At 38.4% G+C, this 20686-nt stretch overlaps 1 protein-coding gene across 1 annotated transcript in view; it reads right to left on the bottom strand.

The window, feature by feature from the left end:
- CFAP44 (cilia and flagella associated protein 44) overlaps nt 1-20686 on the bottom strand; it is a 42294-nt gene that overhangs the window by 7982 nt on the left and 13626 nt on the right. Inside the window, 17 exon segments of the mRNA XM_048293965.1 lie at nt 94-297; nt 1718-2203; nt 3283-3460; nt 4758-4923; nt 5317-5531; nt 6464-6594; nt 6920-7082; nt 7510-7565; nt 9493-9787; nt 10650-10792; nt 11710-11928; nt 13682-13834; nt 15481-15591; nt 16524-16730; nt 18377-18471; nt 19717-19816; nt 20578-20625. Of these exon segments, the coding sequence (XP_048149922.1) occupies nt 94-297; nt 1718-2203; nt 3283-3460; nt 4758-4923; nt 5317-5531; nt 6464-6594; nt 6920-7082; nt 7510-7565; nt 9493-9787; nt 10650-10792; nt 11710-11928; nt 13682-13834; nt 15481-15591; nt 16524-16730; nt 18377-18471; nt 19717-19816; nt 20578-20625 (2970 nt within the window).

The raw sequence follows: 20686 nt of genomic DNA, 5'->3' as shown, positions 1-20686 counted from the left end.
CAGTGCTCAAACAAAGTCAAGGGATGCCACCATTTACTTTATGGTTTGCTTTTGTTTTAAGCCATGCATTAATGGTACACGTGGTCTACTTACTTGTATGTCCTCTTGTTCATTGATGAGGGTACAGATTTGCTCCTCAAGAAGGTTCTCATGTACCTCAAGTTTCTTCAGGATAATCAGCTCATCACAGCATGTGATGCAGCGCAGATCAGCACTTTTCATCTGCATATCCATCTTCAGTTTCTTGTGCCGCAAAAGGCGAAGTTCAGCATCGAAGTTGATGACCAGTGTGTTGATCTGGAGCACAGGAGAGTTGAATCAAGAACAGGAAAAGTATTACCAGTGCAGTCAAACATGCAAAGCTAGAGAAAGGAGCAGAAGGGGAAAATTCTCTCTGCCAAATCAACAACTCAGACTTTCTATTTCCTAGACAGTACTTAAGCACTTAGAAAGACAAAGTTAATCCCAAATGTGTCTTTGTTCTCAGCACAATAATAAAAGAATCACCAGGTCTTCACAGGAATCTTTCACTACATCCCCTCCATCCTTGAAGTATTTTACTCTTCCTAGAATGTTTTAGAGTAGTCTGTAGTTTACAGTAGTTTATGTAACATTCCCAGATGCAGCAATAAATAAGTCTTCTGCCTTGACAGACTTCTTTCGAAATAGCTGCCAGCTCTTCCCTTAGACATTTACAGCTAAATCAGTACTAGCAGCTGCTAACATTAACTTATAGATGTGTGATGTTTACAGCAGAATTTGGGTATTCCCTAAAAACCTTCATACACATAGACACAAGGGTGTCTGTGTTGAGGCAGACCAAAGAATCAATGGCCAGCAGCAGAAAATAAAGAAAAGGTGCTAAGAAATGGAGCGAACAAGTGAACAGTGGCACACCTCTGGTATACTGCTCTCTGTACCCTCCTAAACTGGCTTAGGAGCATGCTGAGCTTGAAGTGGTATGCTTCTGTTCAACAGCTTTGAGTGGATTCTTCTTCCAGACTTTATCAAATTATAGCTTCCCCCACATCCTAGCACTGAGTTTCCACAGCTTAGCTATTGTTGGATAGGAAAACTACTTTCATTTGCATGCTTCAAGCTTTCTATGTGACCGTTTCATTTAATATCTCTCCTTCTTTAAAGAGATTATTCCCACTCTCCTTTTCTAAGCTATTCAGAATTTTATCGCATCTCTACAACCATTTCAGTTGGTCTTTTTGCAGGCCAAAGATACTTTATCCCCTTAGATGTACCTTTGAAAGAATCTTTTCCATGACTAAGCATTTTGGTTACTCTCTTTTGTAGCTTTTCTAATCCTACAAAGTAGTTTTTGAGACCAAAAAGTTGACATTACAGTTGCTTAAGAGCTGAGATCATCATGAATCTACTAAGTTGTAGTGATGCTCCTTTTTTAACTCTGTAATTTTTCAAGTTTTTCAAGTTATGTCTAACATTTTACTTGTCTTTTTTTTTTTTTTTTTTTTTTTGGCCACTAAGATCATAGTTTCATGGAACAATCAATAAGAAATCTAAGATCTGTTTTTCAAGTGATAATAGAACACAGGTCATAGTTATGGATTTATACTGATTAACACTGCAAATTTGCAACAGTTAGCATTTTAGAGTAGCTGCAATCCTGAGACAGAAAGGGTTTTGGATTCATTTATGATCCAGTGGGATTTTTTTAATCTGACAAAAACAACTTTCAATTACCTACCTTTTTAATCAAGGTCTCCTGCAAGTATAGATTTTTTATCTTCTCCCTCTTTAAAATTTCCAGTTCCATTTCTGTTGGCTCTGCTTTCTCCATGTCGAAAGCCTTCTGCTCCTCTGTGACCACCGCTGATGCATCTCCAGCCTGTGCCATGGGGTCACCCTCTTCCACTGGAGGACTTCGGAGAAACACGTGCCTAAAGGCACGAGATGAGGGACACCCTTCCAGTGGTTCCTTGAGCTTTGCCTTGGCCTCCTGCTCCTCTTTGAACTTTAGGAGGACGTCACTGTTGTACTCAATTACTTTTTCAGGAACCTCATCTGGGTGCAACTGAGGGATCGGGGGAAGAGGGAGATGTTCTGATAAATCTAAGCTTGCCTGTATGGATTTCAATTCCTTCACTAAACCCTTGATTTCCTCAATAATAGAAACCTTGAGATCCCGCAAAGACACAATCTCTTTGTTCATATTCATTTTCATCTTATGGATCTGCAAAGAAAAAACAATTTTAGTAGGATTCTCCAGCAGAGGAAGTAGTCTTCCCCAACACAAGAAGGCTAACATTAGGATTATTAATCATTCTGTGATACAGGGATATTGTATTAGTTGACTCTTTTTACATGAAGTAATGATTGAATGTGATCTATCATTAATATACTTGTCAGAAACTTCTCTGATCTTTATAAAAGAAAATAACACACCACCCACCTGAAGCAACTGGAATTCCTCATGTGTATAAGCCCAGAATCTATGACAAGAACTATTCCCTTTCTTTGTCCTAATGAGTTGTGTTAATCACTGGGTATCTGGTAGCATCAGCACTACAGTGAAGTGCTGAAGCTCAAGTGTGAGACTAAAATGATCCAACAAATCCCCTGAGACTGTAGCATTGCTTCTATAATGCTTAGACCTCACTGTCAAAGTTATCCAGTGTCACTCTTTTGCACTCCAGCCAAATACAATGAAAGACCATTCCTGTGAGAAGGATGAGGGGACAGAAGTCACAAGGAAAGCAACAAAGATACTGTACAACATTTGGACTTAGTATGTCTTCATGGTTAAAAGATATGTGGCAGCTGTAGGAGTCCTACCACAGCAATGTGACTCCAAAAGATCTGGTTTCTCAGCAGGATTCCAACTCCAGAAGCAGTGATTGCCAAAGTGCAAATACAGAGAGGCCACACTAGAATACTTGTCCTTGCTCACATCCCTGTATTTGTAAAGTTATTTCACGGCAGGTGTTATTTAGCTCACTGTTTTACTAGATTATAAGACTTTCTTATAATTCAAAAAGACAGGTGTTCCTGCTGAAGCACTAGTAAAGGTAAATTCTCTTTCTCATTTATAAAGTGCCACCCTGGATTGATTCTGGTTTGGGTTTGGTGAAGCACAAGACAGTTCACAAGAGAAGGGCTCATTTGTAACTAAAGCTTACTCAAAACAGCATTCTGTCCTTCAAGGCCTATTCCCACACTCACTTTGAATTCCTTTCAAAAAATTTCTTTAGTGATTAATACACTATCCTCACTTCCCCCCAGAAATGGGGCAATATACACAGTTTTACATACCAACTCTTCCAGGGATACAAGCTGCATCATCTTCTTCTCAGTGTTCATTCGCTCGTGTTCGGTGAGTGTGTAGTTAGTGGCAGTCTTCAGCCTGTAACATCCAATATTTGCCCGTTCTTCTTTGATCTCCTCAGCATCTTCAGAATTCTCATAGTTATCTCTAGGTTTGCTCTTGTATCTGGTAGGTACAAAATAAAGCTGAACTTTCAGACAGAAGCATACAAATGAACAGTTATTTCATACCCTCATGTTGCACATGACTTGTGCAACAAAATTTGGGAGGTGAAAGAGTGATACATCTCTTTCAGAAAAGAATGGCTACCTTGGAAAGAATATCCTTGCACATTTAAATGAAAATCCCAGATTTTTTTTTCCCCTAAGAACTCTTAAAATACAGCTCTGCCATGGAAAAGTTTAAATCTTCACACTTGGACTGAGTTCTGGATTAAGTGAGTACATGCCGCTATCAATTTCAGGGAGCTGCACATCAACAATCTACCAGCCTGCAGCTCACAACACCTACTCTACATTGTTGAACACTCAATAACCTCAAAAGCTTTGTATTCTGACTCTACATTGGCCCCATTCCTTGTCATTCGTCTCCTAAGGAAGAACTTCTGTACTTCCATGAGCACAGAATGGTTTGGGTTAGAAGGGACCTCAAAGATCATCTCTTTCCAATGCCCCTGCTATGGACAGGGGCACCTTCCACTAGACCAGGTCACTCAAAACCCCATCTAACCCGGCCTTGAAAAAGAGGTTATTCGAAGATATGACTTAGGTTAGATATTTGGAAAAGGTTCTCCACCCAGAGGGTGGTTGGGTACTGGAACAGGCTCCCCAGTGAAGTGGTCACAGCACCAAGCCTCACAGAGTTCAAGAAGCGTTTGGACAATGCTCTCAGGCACATGGTGTGACTCTTGAGGCCGCTACGTGCAGGGACAGGAGTTGGACTTCGATGATCTTTGTGGCTCCCTTCCAACTCAAGATATTCTATGATTCTGTGGAAGATGTCCTGTCCCCCTTTCTTGCCTCTCAAGATAAAGACCAGCATGGAGCATGAAGGCATATCACACTCACATAATGGCTGAGATGCTAACACTGCTGACCTCACCCAGCTGTTACAGTGTCTGCTCCACATGGTGCTGGCAGGATTCACTAAAAGTTGACTGTAACGGCATAGGTGTCTCTCAGTCATGATCAATTTAGACACATTTTACTCCCTATCTGAAAATGTAGCTACCTAGCTAAATTAAGATTTGATAATATTTTAGATGAACCATAGAAACTAAATATATTTTAATGCTCTCTCAAGACTTAGTGATACGTGAAAATTCATCTGTTTTAATTACAGCCCTTAGGATTATAAAAACCTAAGCAGAGAGATTATAATGCCATAGGACAGCTAAATAGTATTACTTGACCTCAGACAAGAAGCAGAACTAAAAGGGAACAGAATCCAGTTCAAGACTCACAATTCATGCCACTCTGCCCTCCTCTTCATGATCTTGGCTTTCAGTGCATCATATTTCTCAACAATTCTTCTGATTTTCTCACGTTTGCTTTCTATATAACGCGTGGTTGGCTTTCGGTCCTCTGGTGTCTCCAGCTTTTCAGCCTCATTCTCAAAAACTACACTTTCTGAAACAAAAAATAACCATCTGAAGATGTAAATACCACGCAGCACAGTGCAGTCCCAGCTACTGGAAACTCCCCCGGACAGCTCCTGTAGAGCTGATGTAAATCAGGATAGTTCTGTTGTAGTGGATGTTCTGAAAATATTCAGGGTCTTTGACTTGACTTTTAGTCACATTCTACCCATGGGGCTGACAGACAATTGCTGGCATTGACCTAAACATGAAAAACATACTATGTATGAGTGTTACTTTGTATGTAGGTACAAAAAAAACCATACCACAGCTATATTTCTTTACCTGTACTTACACATCTATTTCTTTATCTTGGACTGGGGAAAACAAACTGAGATGAAAGACAGAAACCCTATTACTGAAAGATTTAAATGGTTGTCATTACCTCTATGCACAGAACTTGTCTCTCTGGGGATTTCTTCTGCTCGTTCTGCCTGTTTAAGTGCTGTCCACTTCTCTTTAAGTACTGCCCACTTGCTGTCCCCGTGTTTCTTATCTGGGGCATATTTCTCGGACATTGTTAGAAGGCTGTAGGTGGAAATCTGATGATTGCTTTGGATAGCATGAACAATAAGAGTAAATTCCAGAGAGTCCCGAAACCTGGAATGCCAAATTAGACAAAACTGTCTGATGGCAGTGGGCACAACATACCATTTTGCCTGGACCAAAAGGGCATGAATAGTGTAGTTTACTCATTGCACATGCAATCATTATATGTAAATCCACAAGTCAGTAAGTAATTGCATAGCATGATAACATCTGACACTATCTATTGGCTTTTATCCAACCTAGGAATGGAGATGCTCAAGAATAAACACATTAATATCTTCACCAATATTGAAACTTACACTAGGCTTTTCATGGGAATAACCCTCCTCTTCCATTAAGGACTGATTAAAAATATGCTCATTCAAGCCTTTTTCCCAGTCACATACTCTGTGTGCCTAAGGTGTTTTTGTTATTGTGTATTTCTTTTATTAATTCATCTTTTGCTCTTACCTGGATCTATGAAAACCAACACAAAATGCACCTCATGCTTAAACTTGTGTTCTTCAGAAAGTTTTGTTTCATAACTTCAAATTGTATAGAGGACATTGTATTAGCAATGACACTAAAATATCTGACAGATATGCAAGATGTCTTAAAAACAGGCATTCATTTCACAGGTTTTTTTCAATGTTTCAGTAAGAGTTCTTGGTTCTTACTGAATGTACAGGCAAAACCCCAGGCAAACAGTCTCAACCAGCTTTCTTCATATAGAAGTGAATCAGAATTAAGTAATTTCCTTCATTTGACTATCTGCATTTTTACCAAAGATTCAGTAGAAGTAATTACACATAAATATTAATATATACTCGCATGTATGTTCCAAGTAAAATAAGAAGTGAATCATAACAGAACAGATGAAATATTGATTATATGAGAAAGAGAAAAAAAAAATCACATTCTTTTTCCTTGTGGGAGGTACAACTTCATAGACAATAAGCTCTATGGAAGGTCAGGGAGAGAAGTAGAAGAAAAGTGGTAATTACTGTGTTTGTAGTTTCTGCAGTCCAATCAATTGTTTCTCGTGCTCCCAAGCCAGCTCCTTTTGCACTAATTGGATTCTCTGTAGTTTCTGCCTATCCAGCTCCTCAAAGATCCTACAGTCCATCTCAAACTCCTGCAGGAAGATGCAAAACTCAACATCACATTATTTTGGCTACTAGGTCTTGATAATAAATATTTTTACCTAGGTGCCATAGTTCCATGCACATCAACACTAACCTTTATTTCAGAAGCTATCTCCACAGAGAACCACATTTTTCTCCTATGCTTCTTAATTGGCACAAATCAACAGCTGTGATTCAGAAGTCCCAGCAATTTATATATTCCTAAAACTACCTTAATCCAAAATATTGGACATCTTTGGCCCCAACATGATATGTAGCAACATTTTAGAAGAAGGTCCCTCTAAGGTAAATGACCCTCATAAAAGCCAGGTGTACCTCTCTGTGCAACTGCATGTGCTTGGGCAACTCCTGATTCTTTTGAAGGAGAAAAGCAAAGTCATGTCTCAGCGCACTTAACTCCTCTCTCTTCTTATTTTTCTTTTCTTCAGCTTCCTCCATTTTCCGTTCAAACTCCTTTTTCTGCTTGTATTCCTCAATACTGAAAATGCATAAAAAGAAAATGGCATTATCTCAATGCAAGAGAGGAAAGATTACAGTTTACATGACCTTTCAGACTTCCCTGACAGTCTTAAATTCTCAGTGAACTCAACGGTTCTTAAGGTAACTTAGAAAGGAATCATCTTCCTGTATTTTTGTACATTCCTAACATCAAGGGGCTTTGACTTTTTGTTGTCTCTGTAGTCTGAAGTTAAGTATCTCATAGTACAATATTTGAATTACTGCCAGAGAAAAGCAGATGAAATGGACAGAAAGGCTGAAAAAACTGTGTGTTTAACAAAGAGATGACCTAAATTCAGGGTGATCAACTTCTTCCTCCTCTTTGTAAGCAAAAAGAAATACATGGACTGAGGAAAGAGCTACCAACAGTTGAAAGTCCCTTTCATCATTATCTAAGTATCTCTTACGTGTAGGCATCAGGATCCTTAATATCTTCAGTAGCCTTCTCCTTCTCAAAACCACTCTGGAATAAAAACATTGTCTTGTCTTTAAACAAGCAGTTATAGTTTCAACAGACAATAAAACTTCTAGAAACAGTAAGAGAGAACTCCCACCACCTCTTACAAAATCAAAAGAAATCTTCATTTTCAATGTTACTATCTGGGCCTTAAATATCAGGTTGCAGTGTTTCAAGCAGAAAAAGGAATGAAGCTGGTTTATATGTAAAAGAACTAATGAAACATAGTTCTTAGGGACAGAGAATAAAAATCCTGTAACCTCTCCATTGGCATAAATCATTGCTTGTCCTAACTTCACTCTGTCCCATAACATCTTTGGTTCTCTACCCCCCTAGACCCAATTCTCTTGTCTCCCCTCACTGCCACATTGACAAGAATCAGTGTGTCCTGGATTAATTCCAAGTTACATGTGTAATTAATCTGGTTGGCTTCTGCTGACTGCATAATGGATTCACAATTATCAGCTGTGAAGAATGACAGATGGATGGACATTGCAGTAGCACAAGCCTCATTTCCCTAGGCAATCATGCTCTGAAAAAAGAGGGGGGACCATCACCCAACAATTTAGTTGTACTTAATTGAACTTTAATTTAACTCAATTAGTTTCAGATGATTTGTATTTGATTCTCTAAGAATCTCATTAAGTTTAATGAAGATAGAATTTTTAAAATCTTCCACATGACTTAAAACTAGAATAGATAGCAATGAAGATATACTTTGAAAAGGGAAAAACTCTATTAGGATGGTCATTAAGCAATGTTGTTAGCTCGAACAATAGAACTGACCATAAAGGTCTTTATACAGAGCTACTTAACTATTCAAAACTATAAATCTGTATATATATTTTATAATTGTACATTAATCACTTCTTGTAATGCTGGAGCTAGCAAGGCTCTGATATCAAAGGTTCTAATCATTCACTTATAGAAAATAACTCTGACTCTATTCTCAATGCTATATATTCTTGTCATGCTGGTAAAGAATTCCAACTAGCTGAATGACCAAAATCACAATTTCCTCTGTCCCTGTTATCAAGCATCCTTCAAAATGTAGTTACCAAGCAGTATTAAAATATATTTAAAAGTTTAATTTGTTTTATGTTGACACTTTCAAGATTTTTAAACTCTACTGAATGTATGTCTACTGTAATATTTATTGTGCACAATGGCACTTCTTTACTCAATAGCTCTCGCTGCTTCTTTCAAGTGATATTTATTTAATTCAGACACCCTTAAGACTTTTTAAAAATTTAATAAAGTCGGAACATTTTCAGTGGAGGAGTTGACATCCCTCCTCTTGTGCATTGTCAGTAGAACTGTTTCTGAGTTCCAGTGTCATCTGTTCAAGCATGCTAGAGGTGAGCAGCTCTACAGTGAGTACAGGACACCTGTAAATTCATTACTACTAATGCTGTCCAAGAGTGAAAGAGCAACAGGATCAGCATCCTGTTGTGCTATTTTGCAAAGGTAAAAAATCCATTGTGAATTTTAGATGAATGGTACTATATGTATGGAGAAACTACACATTTGATATTCTCCAACAGTATTTCTAGACTCCCCATCCAGAGCAGAATCAAACTTTACTGGAATTAAACCCAAGGAAGGTATGAAGTATGATAAATCCTTGCAATTCTTTCATTCTAGGAATATGCATGACTATACCTTTGAGTGGGAAAACACTGGTAGAATATTACATCTGAACAATACATACTGTGTTTATTTGGAGAAAACCACAAAACACCAAGACCAAACAGTGCACTCACAGAGCCCATTTATTAGGGAATGTTTTGCAGGAGTTGATCTTCTAAATTGTTTTGGAAACTTCAACTTTTGCTATGAAAAATCTTTTAAAAAAGTAATTGAACTATGTTTGTCCACCTGGGTAGTTTCATACCAAATAGGCCTAATTCAGTGAGAGAGGGTACCAGCTTACCCTAGGAGGGGGGATTATGACTTTTAGCTCTTTGGGAAGCTCTTCAGGAAGCGCTTGCGGAAGCTCTTCCTCTGAACAGATGTCAAATGTAAAAATGTTTCCATCTCCACCACAGGTAACCAGACACCGATCATCACGACTACAGCAGATGCCCCGGATCTGCCCATAATCATTGTCATGTACATTCAGGTACCAGTAGTCCTTCAGGGCATCCACGGACAGGTCTTTGTCATTGAGAGGATAAGCACGCAGTGAGCCATCCTGCATCCCACAGAACAGCAAGCGGCTGCTGGTACTGTTAAATAAAGAACAAGAAACAGTAACAGCAGCAACTTCTAACAAGCAAGCTCAAAATATGAAGAGAGCTTATCTAGCTTAATAGCAGTCACTTTCCCAAGTTTGGAACCTGGGAGCAAAATATTTGGACCATTTCAAGTATGTGTGATTTTACTACAAAATGTTTTTCAGCTAACTGGCTGCTCAGGAACATTCTAGCACTTGTGAGGTACCATAGAACTATCTCAGCTCTGAGTTGAGCAGTGTGGCAGACACCAAATTAAAAGCTAGAAAAGCAGTTTTTTCTCCCTGCTCCCCATTTAGTACAGATGGTGGTGAATGCAACAGTAGATTAAAGCCTGAATTAAACCTGTCTCCTTTTGATGCAGAACATGCCTACTCTTACAGGGAACCCAATACTGGGAGTCTGAAAACAATCCACCTTTTTCATTCATACATATCACAGAACATCCCTATATTCTTAGCACAAGAGGGATGGACTGACTTCTCCAAGTTGGTCTAATTCTCTTTGGTAACTATGATAAAGAACTGCTCTTCTGCTGATCACTATATGCAGGGACTTCTAAGGGCTCTCCTAGAGTTCTACAATGTAGGGTGGTTGAGTCCTAATCAGTACTTACTTAGAAATCAGACTTTTTCATCTTTGAAGGTCTTTTTAATTTATTCTGTCAGACACATAGCCCAGCTATGTCCATTAGGAATTTTAAGTGAAACTCAGTTCCAGGAAATCCAGAGAGAGTTCCTGTATACTAGAGTAGAGCCACAATTGAAAAGAGACAAAGGAGCATGCACTCCTCCCTTCCAAGTTCAATTTTATCAAGCTTTATCCCAGAGCTATTTGTTACATTACAGTGTTTTACCAGAAGGAGATTTGGTGAATGGGATTGTCATCGGTGTCCTCCATAGGAATCAGTTCAAAGGGTTCATCTTTCCTCTTCTCAGGGTCTTCTTCATCATCATGTGAGAATTCGCAATGATAGAGAAACCCTGAGTCGTACCCACCCTGAAGAAGAGAAGGACCATAAAGAAATGGTGATAAAAGAAAACTGAAGCAGCTGACCAGGTAAATATAAATTTCAGAATAATTCTTCCTTTCTTAAGGATCTAAGATAGGTTAGAAAATGTTACTTCCAAACACCTAGAGATCCTATTTATCCACAGACAGAAGTCTGCCACGATCACTGGCATTACAAGCCATTCTACCACTGATGCCATGATGATTTTTGCCTTTTCTTTTATACTCCTGTTATACCTTTTTACAACTTCTGTATTCTTAGTGCTTTTTGCCTACATTCTTGGACTTGTTTGTTCAGCTAAGAGACAAAATATTTTAGAAGCTCCGCAGTTAGGGATCAGTGTGCCCCAGACCCCAAGGTCCTCTCCAGAACACATTCTGTAAACTAAGATAGAACCATCCAGGGGAAGGCTCCTTGGGGAGGGGGGCTCACTCGAGCCTCTCATTGGGGAATTTTTGATAGATATGCTAATTAGAAAGACCTATAATGTTATACCAGATCTTTTGAGGGGTGCACTGTGGTGTGCATTTCAGTGCATTCGACCTGGACGTGTGCACTCAAGGATCCTTAAAATAAATACCAAGGTAAAATCCCTTTTTCCTTTCTAACCATGTTTGACTCTTGATTTTAAGACCAGGAAAAGGCATCACTACTTTGTTAAAATTCTACCTTCTGCTTGTGAGGGAACAGCTCAGTCTTTGTGCCCATTCAGGCACCACCAAGAGGGGTACCTACCAGAAATATACCAAACAATCTGAATTGGAGTGACACTACTGGTTTACTTCACAAAACCACTGAAATTGTCAAGGATGAAAGGAATTCAATGTCCTAGGGATGGCAGGTTTCAAAGGGAAAGGTTGTGACATCATGCAATCCCATCAGCATGAAGTAAAAACTGATTTACCAAGGAAAGCCAAAATTTTCCTGGTGCTGAATAAAAGCCACAGAGGATGGGACTGGGCTCCTCTGGTATGTAGAGAGGTGGCAATGGTTCTTCTTCGGGTTCTTCCTCTTTAGTTTCTTCTATCTCAAGTCCCATCTCCTTTTGTTGCTTTATCCATTCAAGCTTTGCTTTCTCTTTCTCCTGCTTTTCTTTCTCTCTCCGTGCAATCTCCTCCGCCAGCTATTACAACAAGCAGAGAAACACTGAGACATGAAACCAACGCACTCCCCACATCACTGACTGAAGGAGTGTCATAAATGAAATCCAAGGTGGTCCTGGCATTATACATACAGAATATCTACAGAAATCTCTTTCCTGTCAACTAGGCAGAGATCAACCAGACTTCAAGGGGCTCTCCAGTGAAATGCCCCCATTTCCCTCCTCTGAAGTATTTGCTCTTGGTCCTTTGAAACAGAAATAATTCTGAATGACAAGCAGACTTCAACATTTCCTCAGAGAGATTATTCCAAATCTTTACCATTATGCTTACTCCTACATAAATCCTAAGTCCTGTCCCCTGCCTGCCCTGGAGAAAGAAAAGCACTGGCAAGCTGAACTCAAACAAATTCTAGTGCATCATTGGTATAGAGCAAAAGAGAGAAGCTGTAATGGACTTTATGTTTTCTGAACAATGAAGGAAAGATTTATCAAACCTTTAAAACTCCCTTCCATTCAAGCCTACTGTAGCCTAAAAAAGTATCAAACATTCTCTAAAATATCTAAGAAGATATTAGATTGCTGAATCAGCAAATCTTTAAATATTATCAGTGGATCTTTGTCTGATTTACCTTTTAAAAATCTCCTGTTCTAGGGACTCTACAGACTATAAAAAACAAGTTTAGTGCTTCACCACCCTAACTGTGAGAAATCTTTCCTTGCATTAAAATTTCCTTGTTGTAACTTATTAATTATTGATCTATTTCCAGAGGAAAAAGAGAGCAATTAATATCCTTTCTCTCTGTAGAAACATTTTTTATTTTTAGCATTTAGAGTGTTTCTCAACATTATTTGACTAAAAAAAACCAAAACAAAACAAGACCAACCAACAAACAAAAAAGAAAACCAACAAAACTCTACACACAATCTTTTAATCGCTCCTTCAATATGCATGCTTTGTGATCATTCTTATGGGTATTGCTGTGAAAAAACACGTAAAGATCTTTCTCCTGAGTACTGACTTCCTCCAAGTTATAACATGAAATGAAGCTTTGCCTGACATTGAGTAATACAGGAGCAGTTAACAGAGAAGGCACAGAAATCACAAGTTAACAACAGAGCCAGAGAGGCTGTTCGTGGTGGATTGAATATGGAACTGAGAGCCTGCTCACTGGAGTTCCCCTCCTGAGCTTAACGTCAGCTTGCATTTTAGTTTCACAAAGTTAACTACAGCTGTGAATTGGCACAACTCTTTTCCTTTGGCCCCACATATTCTTTTTAAATACTGAGTTGTTCAGAAATGAAACGCACACCTTTAAACATTTTTTAAAAAACAGAAATACTGCTAAATAAAGAGAGATGTTTCATGTTTTGCTCAAGGTGACTACATGGGGGTTTTGTAACTGTTCAAAGGAATTTCCTATAGGGCCAACATCAACCACAAGAAATATTCTTTTTGTGAAAATTACAAAAATTAAAATATTTTGAGAACTAGTGCACTACCTTTCCCTTTCTCTAATGCTGTCTTCTAATTATAATCAAAATTTACATCATGCTTTCAGTGCCATGTAGGTTTTATTTGAATAAAACAAAACCAACTTGTAATTTCAAGCTACAAATGGCATTGTAATTTCAAGCCACAAACTACCTGGCATTCTGTTTCAAGGAGCTTAGCAAAAACCCTGTGATGAAATATAGGGACTAAAAACTCTTTTGGGTAGTTTTGTCACCTGGCACAATGGAGAAGATTAAATTCTGCCACAGAAGGGTTTTTTACCTTGATTCGGGATTTAATGCTATAAAAATGGAAGTACTGTGTTGGCAGGTTTTTTATGTGATAGGTGGTCACTGTATCCTGCTTCCAAGGGAGAGGGGCAGGAGCCTGGACAGCAAAGCCATTCTCACAAAGGATGAGCAATGTGCTCTTGTCCTGTATAAAAACACAAATACAAATATAGGGCAGATGTACAAATGGAATTGAGACAAATGGGAGGAAAAGTTAGTCAGTAGATGCACAGGCACATAGCCAAACTGCAGCCACACTTACCTGTTCTCTTATTTCAATGCACACTTTTAAATGGACATCAGAAATCAGTGAGCTTCTTTTATGCTAGGCAAAGCTAAGGAATTGAAATCCTTGCTGTGTCCAAACCAGCTAAAATTCTGACACTCCTGAGCTTGAAAGCAGCATGATGATGTTTTGGAAATTTGGTTAAATTAAAAGACGGATTTGACCCAAGAGTTAGGAGGTTTGGGGTTGATAATTTCATACATTCTCATACTAATAAATCTTTTATATCATCAAGACTTGGCTCAGAGTCTTGCCAAATGCTACTTACCTCTCAGCTTGTTTTTTGCTGGTACCTGACAAGCCCCTTAAAATGCAAAGTTAGGAAGAATAGATGAGGTGAGGGTAATAATTATTCAGTGTTTTGAGATTTTAAAAGACAAGTCCGTATTTAGGTTCAGTTTACATAAGCTATCTGGAGAAAAGAAAGAGGGTTATTTTATCTGACCATCACTAAAAATGTGCAAAGAGGGCATATTAGAGTTGCTATGGAAACCCTAAGAATGATACGATTCCTGTGTCTATAGGATCTCAGTTTAAAAATGCGTTCATTAAATGTAATGTATTTAATCACCAAAGTGCTTCTTTAAAACAAGAAAAAAAGACGTAGTGTGACACTCAGATGCTGGCACTGTGTTAAGCAAGTGTTTCCATCAGGCAGTGGAGGCCAGATACTGGTAGACAAAATTACTCAGGCAGAATCTAACACATCCAAGACACAATGAGTGCTTTTTTAGTAAGAGGGAGTACCTTGTCTTCAAGGAAAGGACTCCAAAAGCAACTGTCAGATCAAGATCTGTTGTTTCTGCAGTAAGATAGAACACATACCAGCAAGACTTCTTTTGCTAGCACGGTTTTTAGCAGTTCCAATTAATAAGTAAAAATACCAACACTTTGCCACTATGCACGTGTAAAATGTATCTTGTCAGCATCTAAATATAATGAATAGTCTCTCCTCTAAATAAGGATACTCGACCAAACAAAATGTCAGATGTTACCCTAACCCTAGAACACTTTTAAATATTAGCAAGAATCTATTTCGATATGTCCTGACACATTTCAAACACAGAATGTGAATTTCAAGAAGCACCCAAAATCTTGCTTAATGTGGTCAAAATGCTTTGCAAAAGCCTGTCTTAATATGGGCACGAGTCCCAGGCAATAATGCCCAAATAACTTCTTTGTCAAAAAGAATAAGACCTTCCAAAAGCTAAGGAATAAGATTGTTTCTTCAGGTCAAGGGCTCAAAAAGCAAACCAAAATCTTGTGGTTTTCATTATCCAAAACCCAAAATATGTCCATAGTGACTGAGCCAGAGATACAGCTACACAGAACCTGTTAGAAGCTGTCATGCTGAAGCAGCATGAAGAACAAAGTAGCAAAACATTGTTTGTATTGTCTATAGAGAAAAGGGCTAGAGTTATGGGTCTTCATCTATTTTCATTGGAAGTTCTTTTCAAAATGATATTTTAACACTGCATGGAAGGAAAGAAAACAAATGTGCTCACATGAGAAGGTGGAGACCACTGTAATGCCTGTACAGGCCCAGGGACACAGATGAATCCAATTGGCTTGTATTCATCCTCAATAGCAAAAAAGAAAACTGTTTTGTCTTTACTCTGAGGAAAAACAAACAAACAAACAAAGATGATGACTGAATCAAAGCTGACCAAAAAATTCAAAAGACTCTAAGCACTTTATGACATAAGCACATACTTCCAATTTTTTTTTTTTTTTTTGTGGTTAAACAGGGGAACTTAGGACTGGATTTCCATGATGATTACTGGGAGGAAATAAAAATCCTACCCATGTTGCTCCAAGAAACATGTTGCACCCAATAACTGTTAATTGCTCTCATGGGCCTCCTCTGGCATCCCCAACCACATGCTTTCTGCCCATTGGCCCAGGATCTCCTTTAAATCTCAGGCTCAGGCCTGATTTTTCAGATAAGACAGCACAAGCTGATTTCCCCAGATAACAAGAAAATCCAGAACTGGTACACAACATGATTCATTGTAGCTTAAATCCTACATTAAGTGAAATGCGTGGCAGTTCAGCTCAAGGAACATGTAACTGCAAATGCACTGATCAGGGCTAAGGACTAGCTTTTAAAAAGAGACACCACATTTACTGGAAATCATCTCAAAGACTACCAGGCATAATGACAAACTGACTGACTGACCCTGTGGTAAGGCTGAGTAGCAGCTGGATTGCTGCCAATGTGGTGTATCAACAGACTTGCTTTTACTAATTCCAAGATCCTACTAAACTAATTCCAAAATGAACTAAATCCACCTTCAAAGGGGATTACAGAATTCACACTAAACAGTCCAGTAATTCACAAAATGAATTGTGTGAATTGCATGGTTGCTTTCCTACAGAAAAACAGATGTGTGTGCAAACAGACCCTTCTCCCAGCACAGAGAACTACAACAAGCAATCAACAGCAGCAACAGAAGTAAAACTGTGTTGTCAGTAAACAAACTTTATCTCTTTAAATAGGCTTTACGTTTGTGGCTTAATAAAAATAACCAAACTAAATGATACATACCCCTGTGGCAAACACACGTCCCTTTCGTTCATATGCCAAGGCTGTAACTGCAGCAGCATGAGGTTTGAAGACTTGTTTCAGATTTATCTCTGCACTCTGACTGGCCTGTCTGGCATGACCAGGCAGCAGTCTGGGATCATAAACCTCAATTATGCGGACAACACCATCTTCAAACCCCACAGCAATCAGACCTCCTTCAGGATTTACCTTTAAGTGAAATGAAGAAAAACAATCACAGTGTACATCTGAGAGCTTAGAAGAATAATCCATATGGCACCTGCTCTGGTGTTTACCTGCAACTCACCTTATGTGGAAGCGTTGCTCAAGCACAAAGAATATTTCATACATGGGAAATGTTGTTTATTCTCTCTAATACCATGAAGGAAGAGAGAGAACTGGGGCCTATTTTTTGGGTTGGATTGTGCTTTGTTTTTTTTAGTGATAACATGCCATTGAGACTGAAAATGCTAATGAGGATGTGCTTGTAATGTCTGAGGAAGAGAATTCATACTGACATTAAGATATATCAGTAGCTTCTTAAGGAGAAGAGTCGGAACTCAAAAAAGGAGTTATATTACCCTGAATATAATATGGGGTACTAAATGTAAGTATGATTTTTGAAGAGGTCAGGGCACAGGCTTGGGTCTGGCTGACTCCGTGTAAAGTACAGGAGTCAACAGGGACAGCTACTTGAGACGGAAAGTAGGAGTCTTTACCATAAGTCCTGTAGGTAAGCCAATTGCTAACAATTAAGAGAGGCTTGAACTGTGATAAAGGTTAGCAGAAATAGGTCTGTGTTTTAGCTGGATATAGCTGAACTTGTGGATTTAGCTGATATTTGCCCTACATGATAGTGTCTTGATGTCAATTACAAGCTGACTTCAGTGTTCACTTATCTAACAAGTATACTGTTAGGCTTGCCTATGAGGAGATTATGGCATACAGATGCTTTAAAATATGTTGGATTAATTTTTCTCAGACTAGTAGCACAGATTTTCAATTACATTTGCACACTTTGAATTGTGTCTGAGTATCTAATGTGATTTCAAATGCAGCTAGATAGACTAAGTACCCTTTGTTTTTCAAATTGGGTTTAGTAACAATTTTCATAAAACTGAACTGAGTCAGTTTTGTGATGCTGCACAATTTATTGTGGCAGACAGCTTACCTCATGAATTCACAGGTCACCACTTAACAACATCTCTGAAAGCCTGCATGGCCAGAATTATATTTTTATAAAATATTTCTTTTTATAAAATGAAGGCATTGTCCCAGTGGAACCCTCACCTTGAACATTCAAGTAATTATTTTACTCCTAAATCTGCTTATAATTAACCCATCGGGCTTGCTGTGTTTTCTCAAGAACATAACTAGACACTATTTTAATTAAAATTAGCAAATATGTCTAAAAGTGATAGACTCCACACTCCACAAATGATCAGTTCTGGCAACACTTTTTTATGATTTATCTCCAAATGTTTGTGATTTGTCTGGGCTGTCATTTCAAAATGTGTTAACTAACTCATGTTAATTGACAATTGCTCTGCGTGGGTTAAATAGAAGCTGTTAGTCTACAAACTCAGACTACTTCCCATACTGCATACTAAGATCTGATTTTAAAATCTTAGGAAGGCACAAAGTCGGATACCTGATAATCCATAATAAAGTTAAACTGTACCCATACTGTATGCAACACACTACTCCACAAACTTATATATACATCCTGCTATGGTAAATTGCACTGGGGCCTAACAAATGACCTCTAGTGTCTTGTTTGGTGAGCAGCTTTCTGGATGCTGGCAGTCTCATAGGCTCCTTGATGAATTTTTGCTAACATGCTAGGAAAAACTCACAACAGCCGGTGCCCATGTCAGCGCTGTTCCTCCCTGTTTAAACTTGATTACACTCAGTTGGCTGTTGCTGCCAAAATCATAGATGCGCACTGACCCTGTGGGGAAATGAGACAGTAAGAATTTATTTCTTGCAATAGCACTTACAGGTTAGGATTTATGCAGAAATGTCTATTTATTTGAATTAAAATCTGGATAAAATGTATGTTTTCTCTTTTGAGTAATAAAATGCCTGCCTGGAAAGATGACTGATGGTTACAGAGTACCACAGCTAGCATGGTGCTCATGAACAAAATATATGATTTCTTCACTCTTCAACTTATACAGAACCAAGAGTTGTCGAGGCTGAGGGTTGTAATAAGAAGTCCCATGCTTACAATCCACATGTAATTTTCAAGAGAGCACAGAACTGTGGCATACTGTAAGGAAAATCTTTACTGACAACATAGGAAAATATGATAGGCTACTACTTGGGACTGCCTAGGGACGAAAGCATTTAAAGGGAGGAAAATATAGGAGATTGTCCACAAAAGATCCAATTTCACCAGAGGGAAATTTAACAGATTTGTAGGCACACATAGAATTCCATTCCAACTGGCATACATCTGAAATGTCATTGCTCAACCGGTAGGAGTTTGTCTTCGGGCTAAAAGAATATGTGCATTGTATAACACAGATAAATTACATGATAGTACTGACAAGAACTGAGTTAAAAGACCTTGCAGTGTTTTCTGTGCAGGTAAATGACATTGTTAATGTTCTGGCCAGTAGTTCTTCTTTCAAAGCACAATAAAGCTAACAGTGAGAGGCCTAAACAGCAATATTTATACAAGTTAAATGAATATGTCTGTAATTACATGTTATCTGTTGTTGAGAGCATAATAGCTATAGTATTTTCTAAGAAAAGCACAAACATTAATATTTGCAATGGCTTACACTATGCTGGAGGTGTACGTAATTCCTTACAAAACAAAAATCCCAACACCTATTAATCCCCAGCCCTGAATACAAGTGCTGCTACCCAAACCAGATGTCTCTTTTGTCTCAGAATGTCTTTTCAGCCATTCCTTCAGAACAGTGTACAAAGTTTCCCATTAAAAACTTCTGTTGCTAAAATCCCAGGTTTTTAAGATGAAGCAGTATTAATGCGTTGTTTCAAATATATATATATTAATGATTTGCCTCAACTATTCAAGAACTGATCCCAGGAATAACAACTGTGTGTAAAGTGACTTTGCAAGAGCAAATGCACAAATGCAAAACACAGTAGCTGCAAACTGAGCATCATTGCCCTTCAAAACCAATAATGGCAGTGCATGAGAGGAAAGGAACACTGTACTTACGGTCAAGAGCCGTGGTGGCCATCAGGCATGTAAAGGGAGAGACACCAATGGCCTCAATCCTCCCCGAGTGGAAGGTACACACGCGCTCTGGGTCATGGGTCTGCGGCGCAAAACAGAAGAGAAATTCTGCTGCATGCTACTCTTGTGCTCTCCAGTTTGGGTTTATGCTGCCTGGGAAATCATTTCATCATCCAAGGAATTACAGGCTTTGCTACTCTTTCTTTACATTAGTTTGTATAGTATGTGTCTTTTATTCACTATAAAATTCTTGGATCATATTTTACTTTTCACATCAGAATTTTATTCCCTGCAAGGGATTGTTCCAGAGCAAAAATTAAATGCCCCCTTTTTTACCTCTGCCATCTACTTCTCCACCAAAAACATCTCCAGCAGCAACACTAGTTACTAGTAGGATAAAACATGACAAGAGGGTTTCATCTTCGCCTTGTTTTTTTCTAGTTCTTTCTGTCATTTAAAGACTACAGTAAGGATTGGTTCAAACACCTATCTATAGAGGAAATATCGACACTCCTTGAACTCATTTCCTGCATCCATGTAACTTTCATTACCAGTTTATCAGAATCAAGCTCCTTTAAAGTAACTTGAATTTGGCAGCTGAAATTTCAGGAATCAAAAATCAAATTCCTCTTTGTCACCCTGCACAATCATTATAATCAATTACATTTGAAAATTTTTATAAAACAAAATATTTGTTCCGATGCTAAAATTTTCTACTGTGCAACTTCATAAAACACAAATTCCATTGCAGGTGCAACCAGAATCCTGTTACAGAATGTAATAGGATATGGCTCCTTTTGCAAATGAACTGAAGAAATCAGAAGAAAGAAAAAATAAAACTACCATATTTGAAAAAGTCAAATCCAGCTTCCATATTGCTCCACTTGTATCCTGAAGAAGAAAAAAACATTTATTGAGTATTTTCAGACTCAATTTGGAAATAAAGCTGCAC

The sequence above is a fragment of the Corvus hawaiiensis genome, chromosome 2, assembly GCF_020740725.1.
Source record: "Corvus hawaiiensis isolate bCorHaw1 chromosome 2, bCorHaw1.pri.cur, whole genome shotgun sequence".
NCBI lineage: Eukaryota > Metazoa > Chordata > Aves > Passeriformes > Corvidae > Corvus > Corvus hawaiiensis.
The sequence above is the reverse complement of the archived record's forward strand: the minus strand, read 5'-3'. Positions and strand labels throughout refer to the sequence as shown.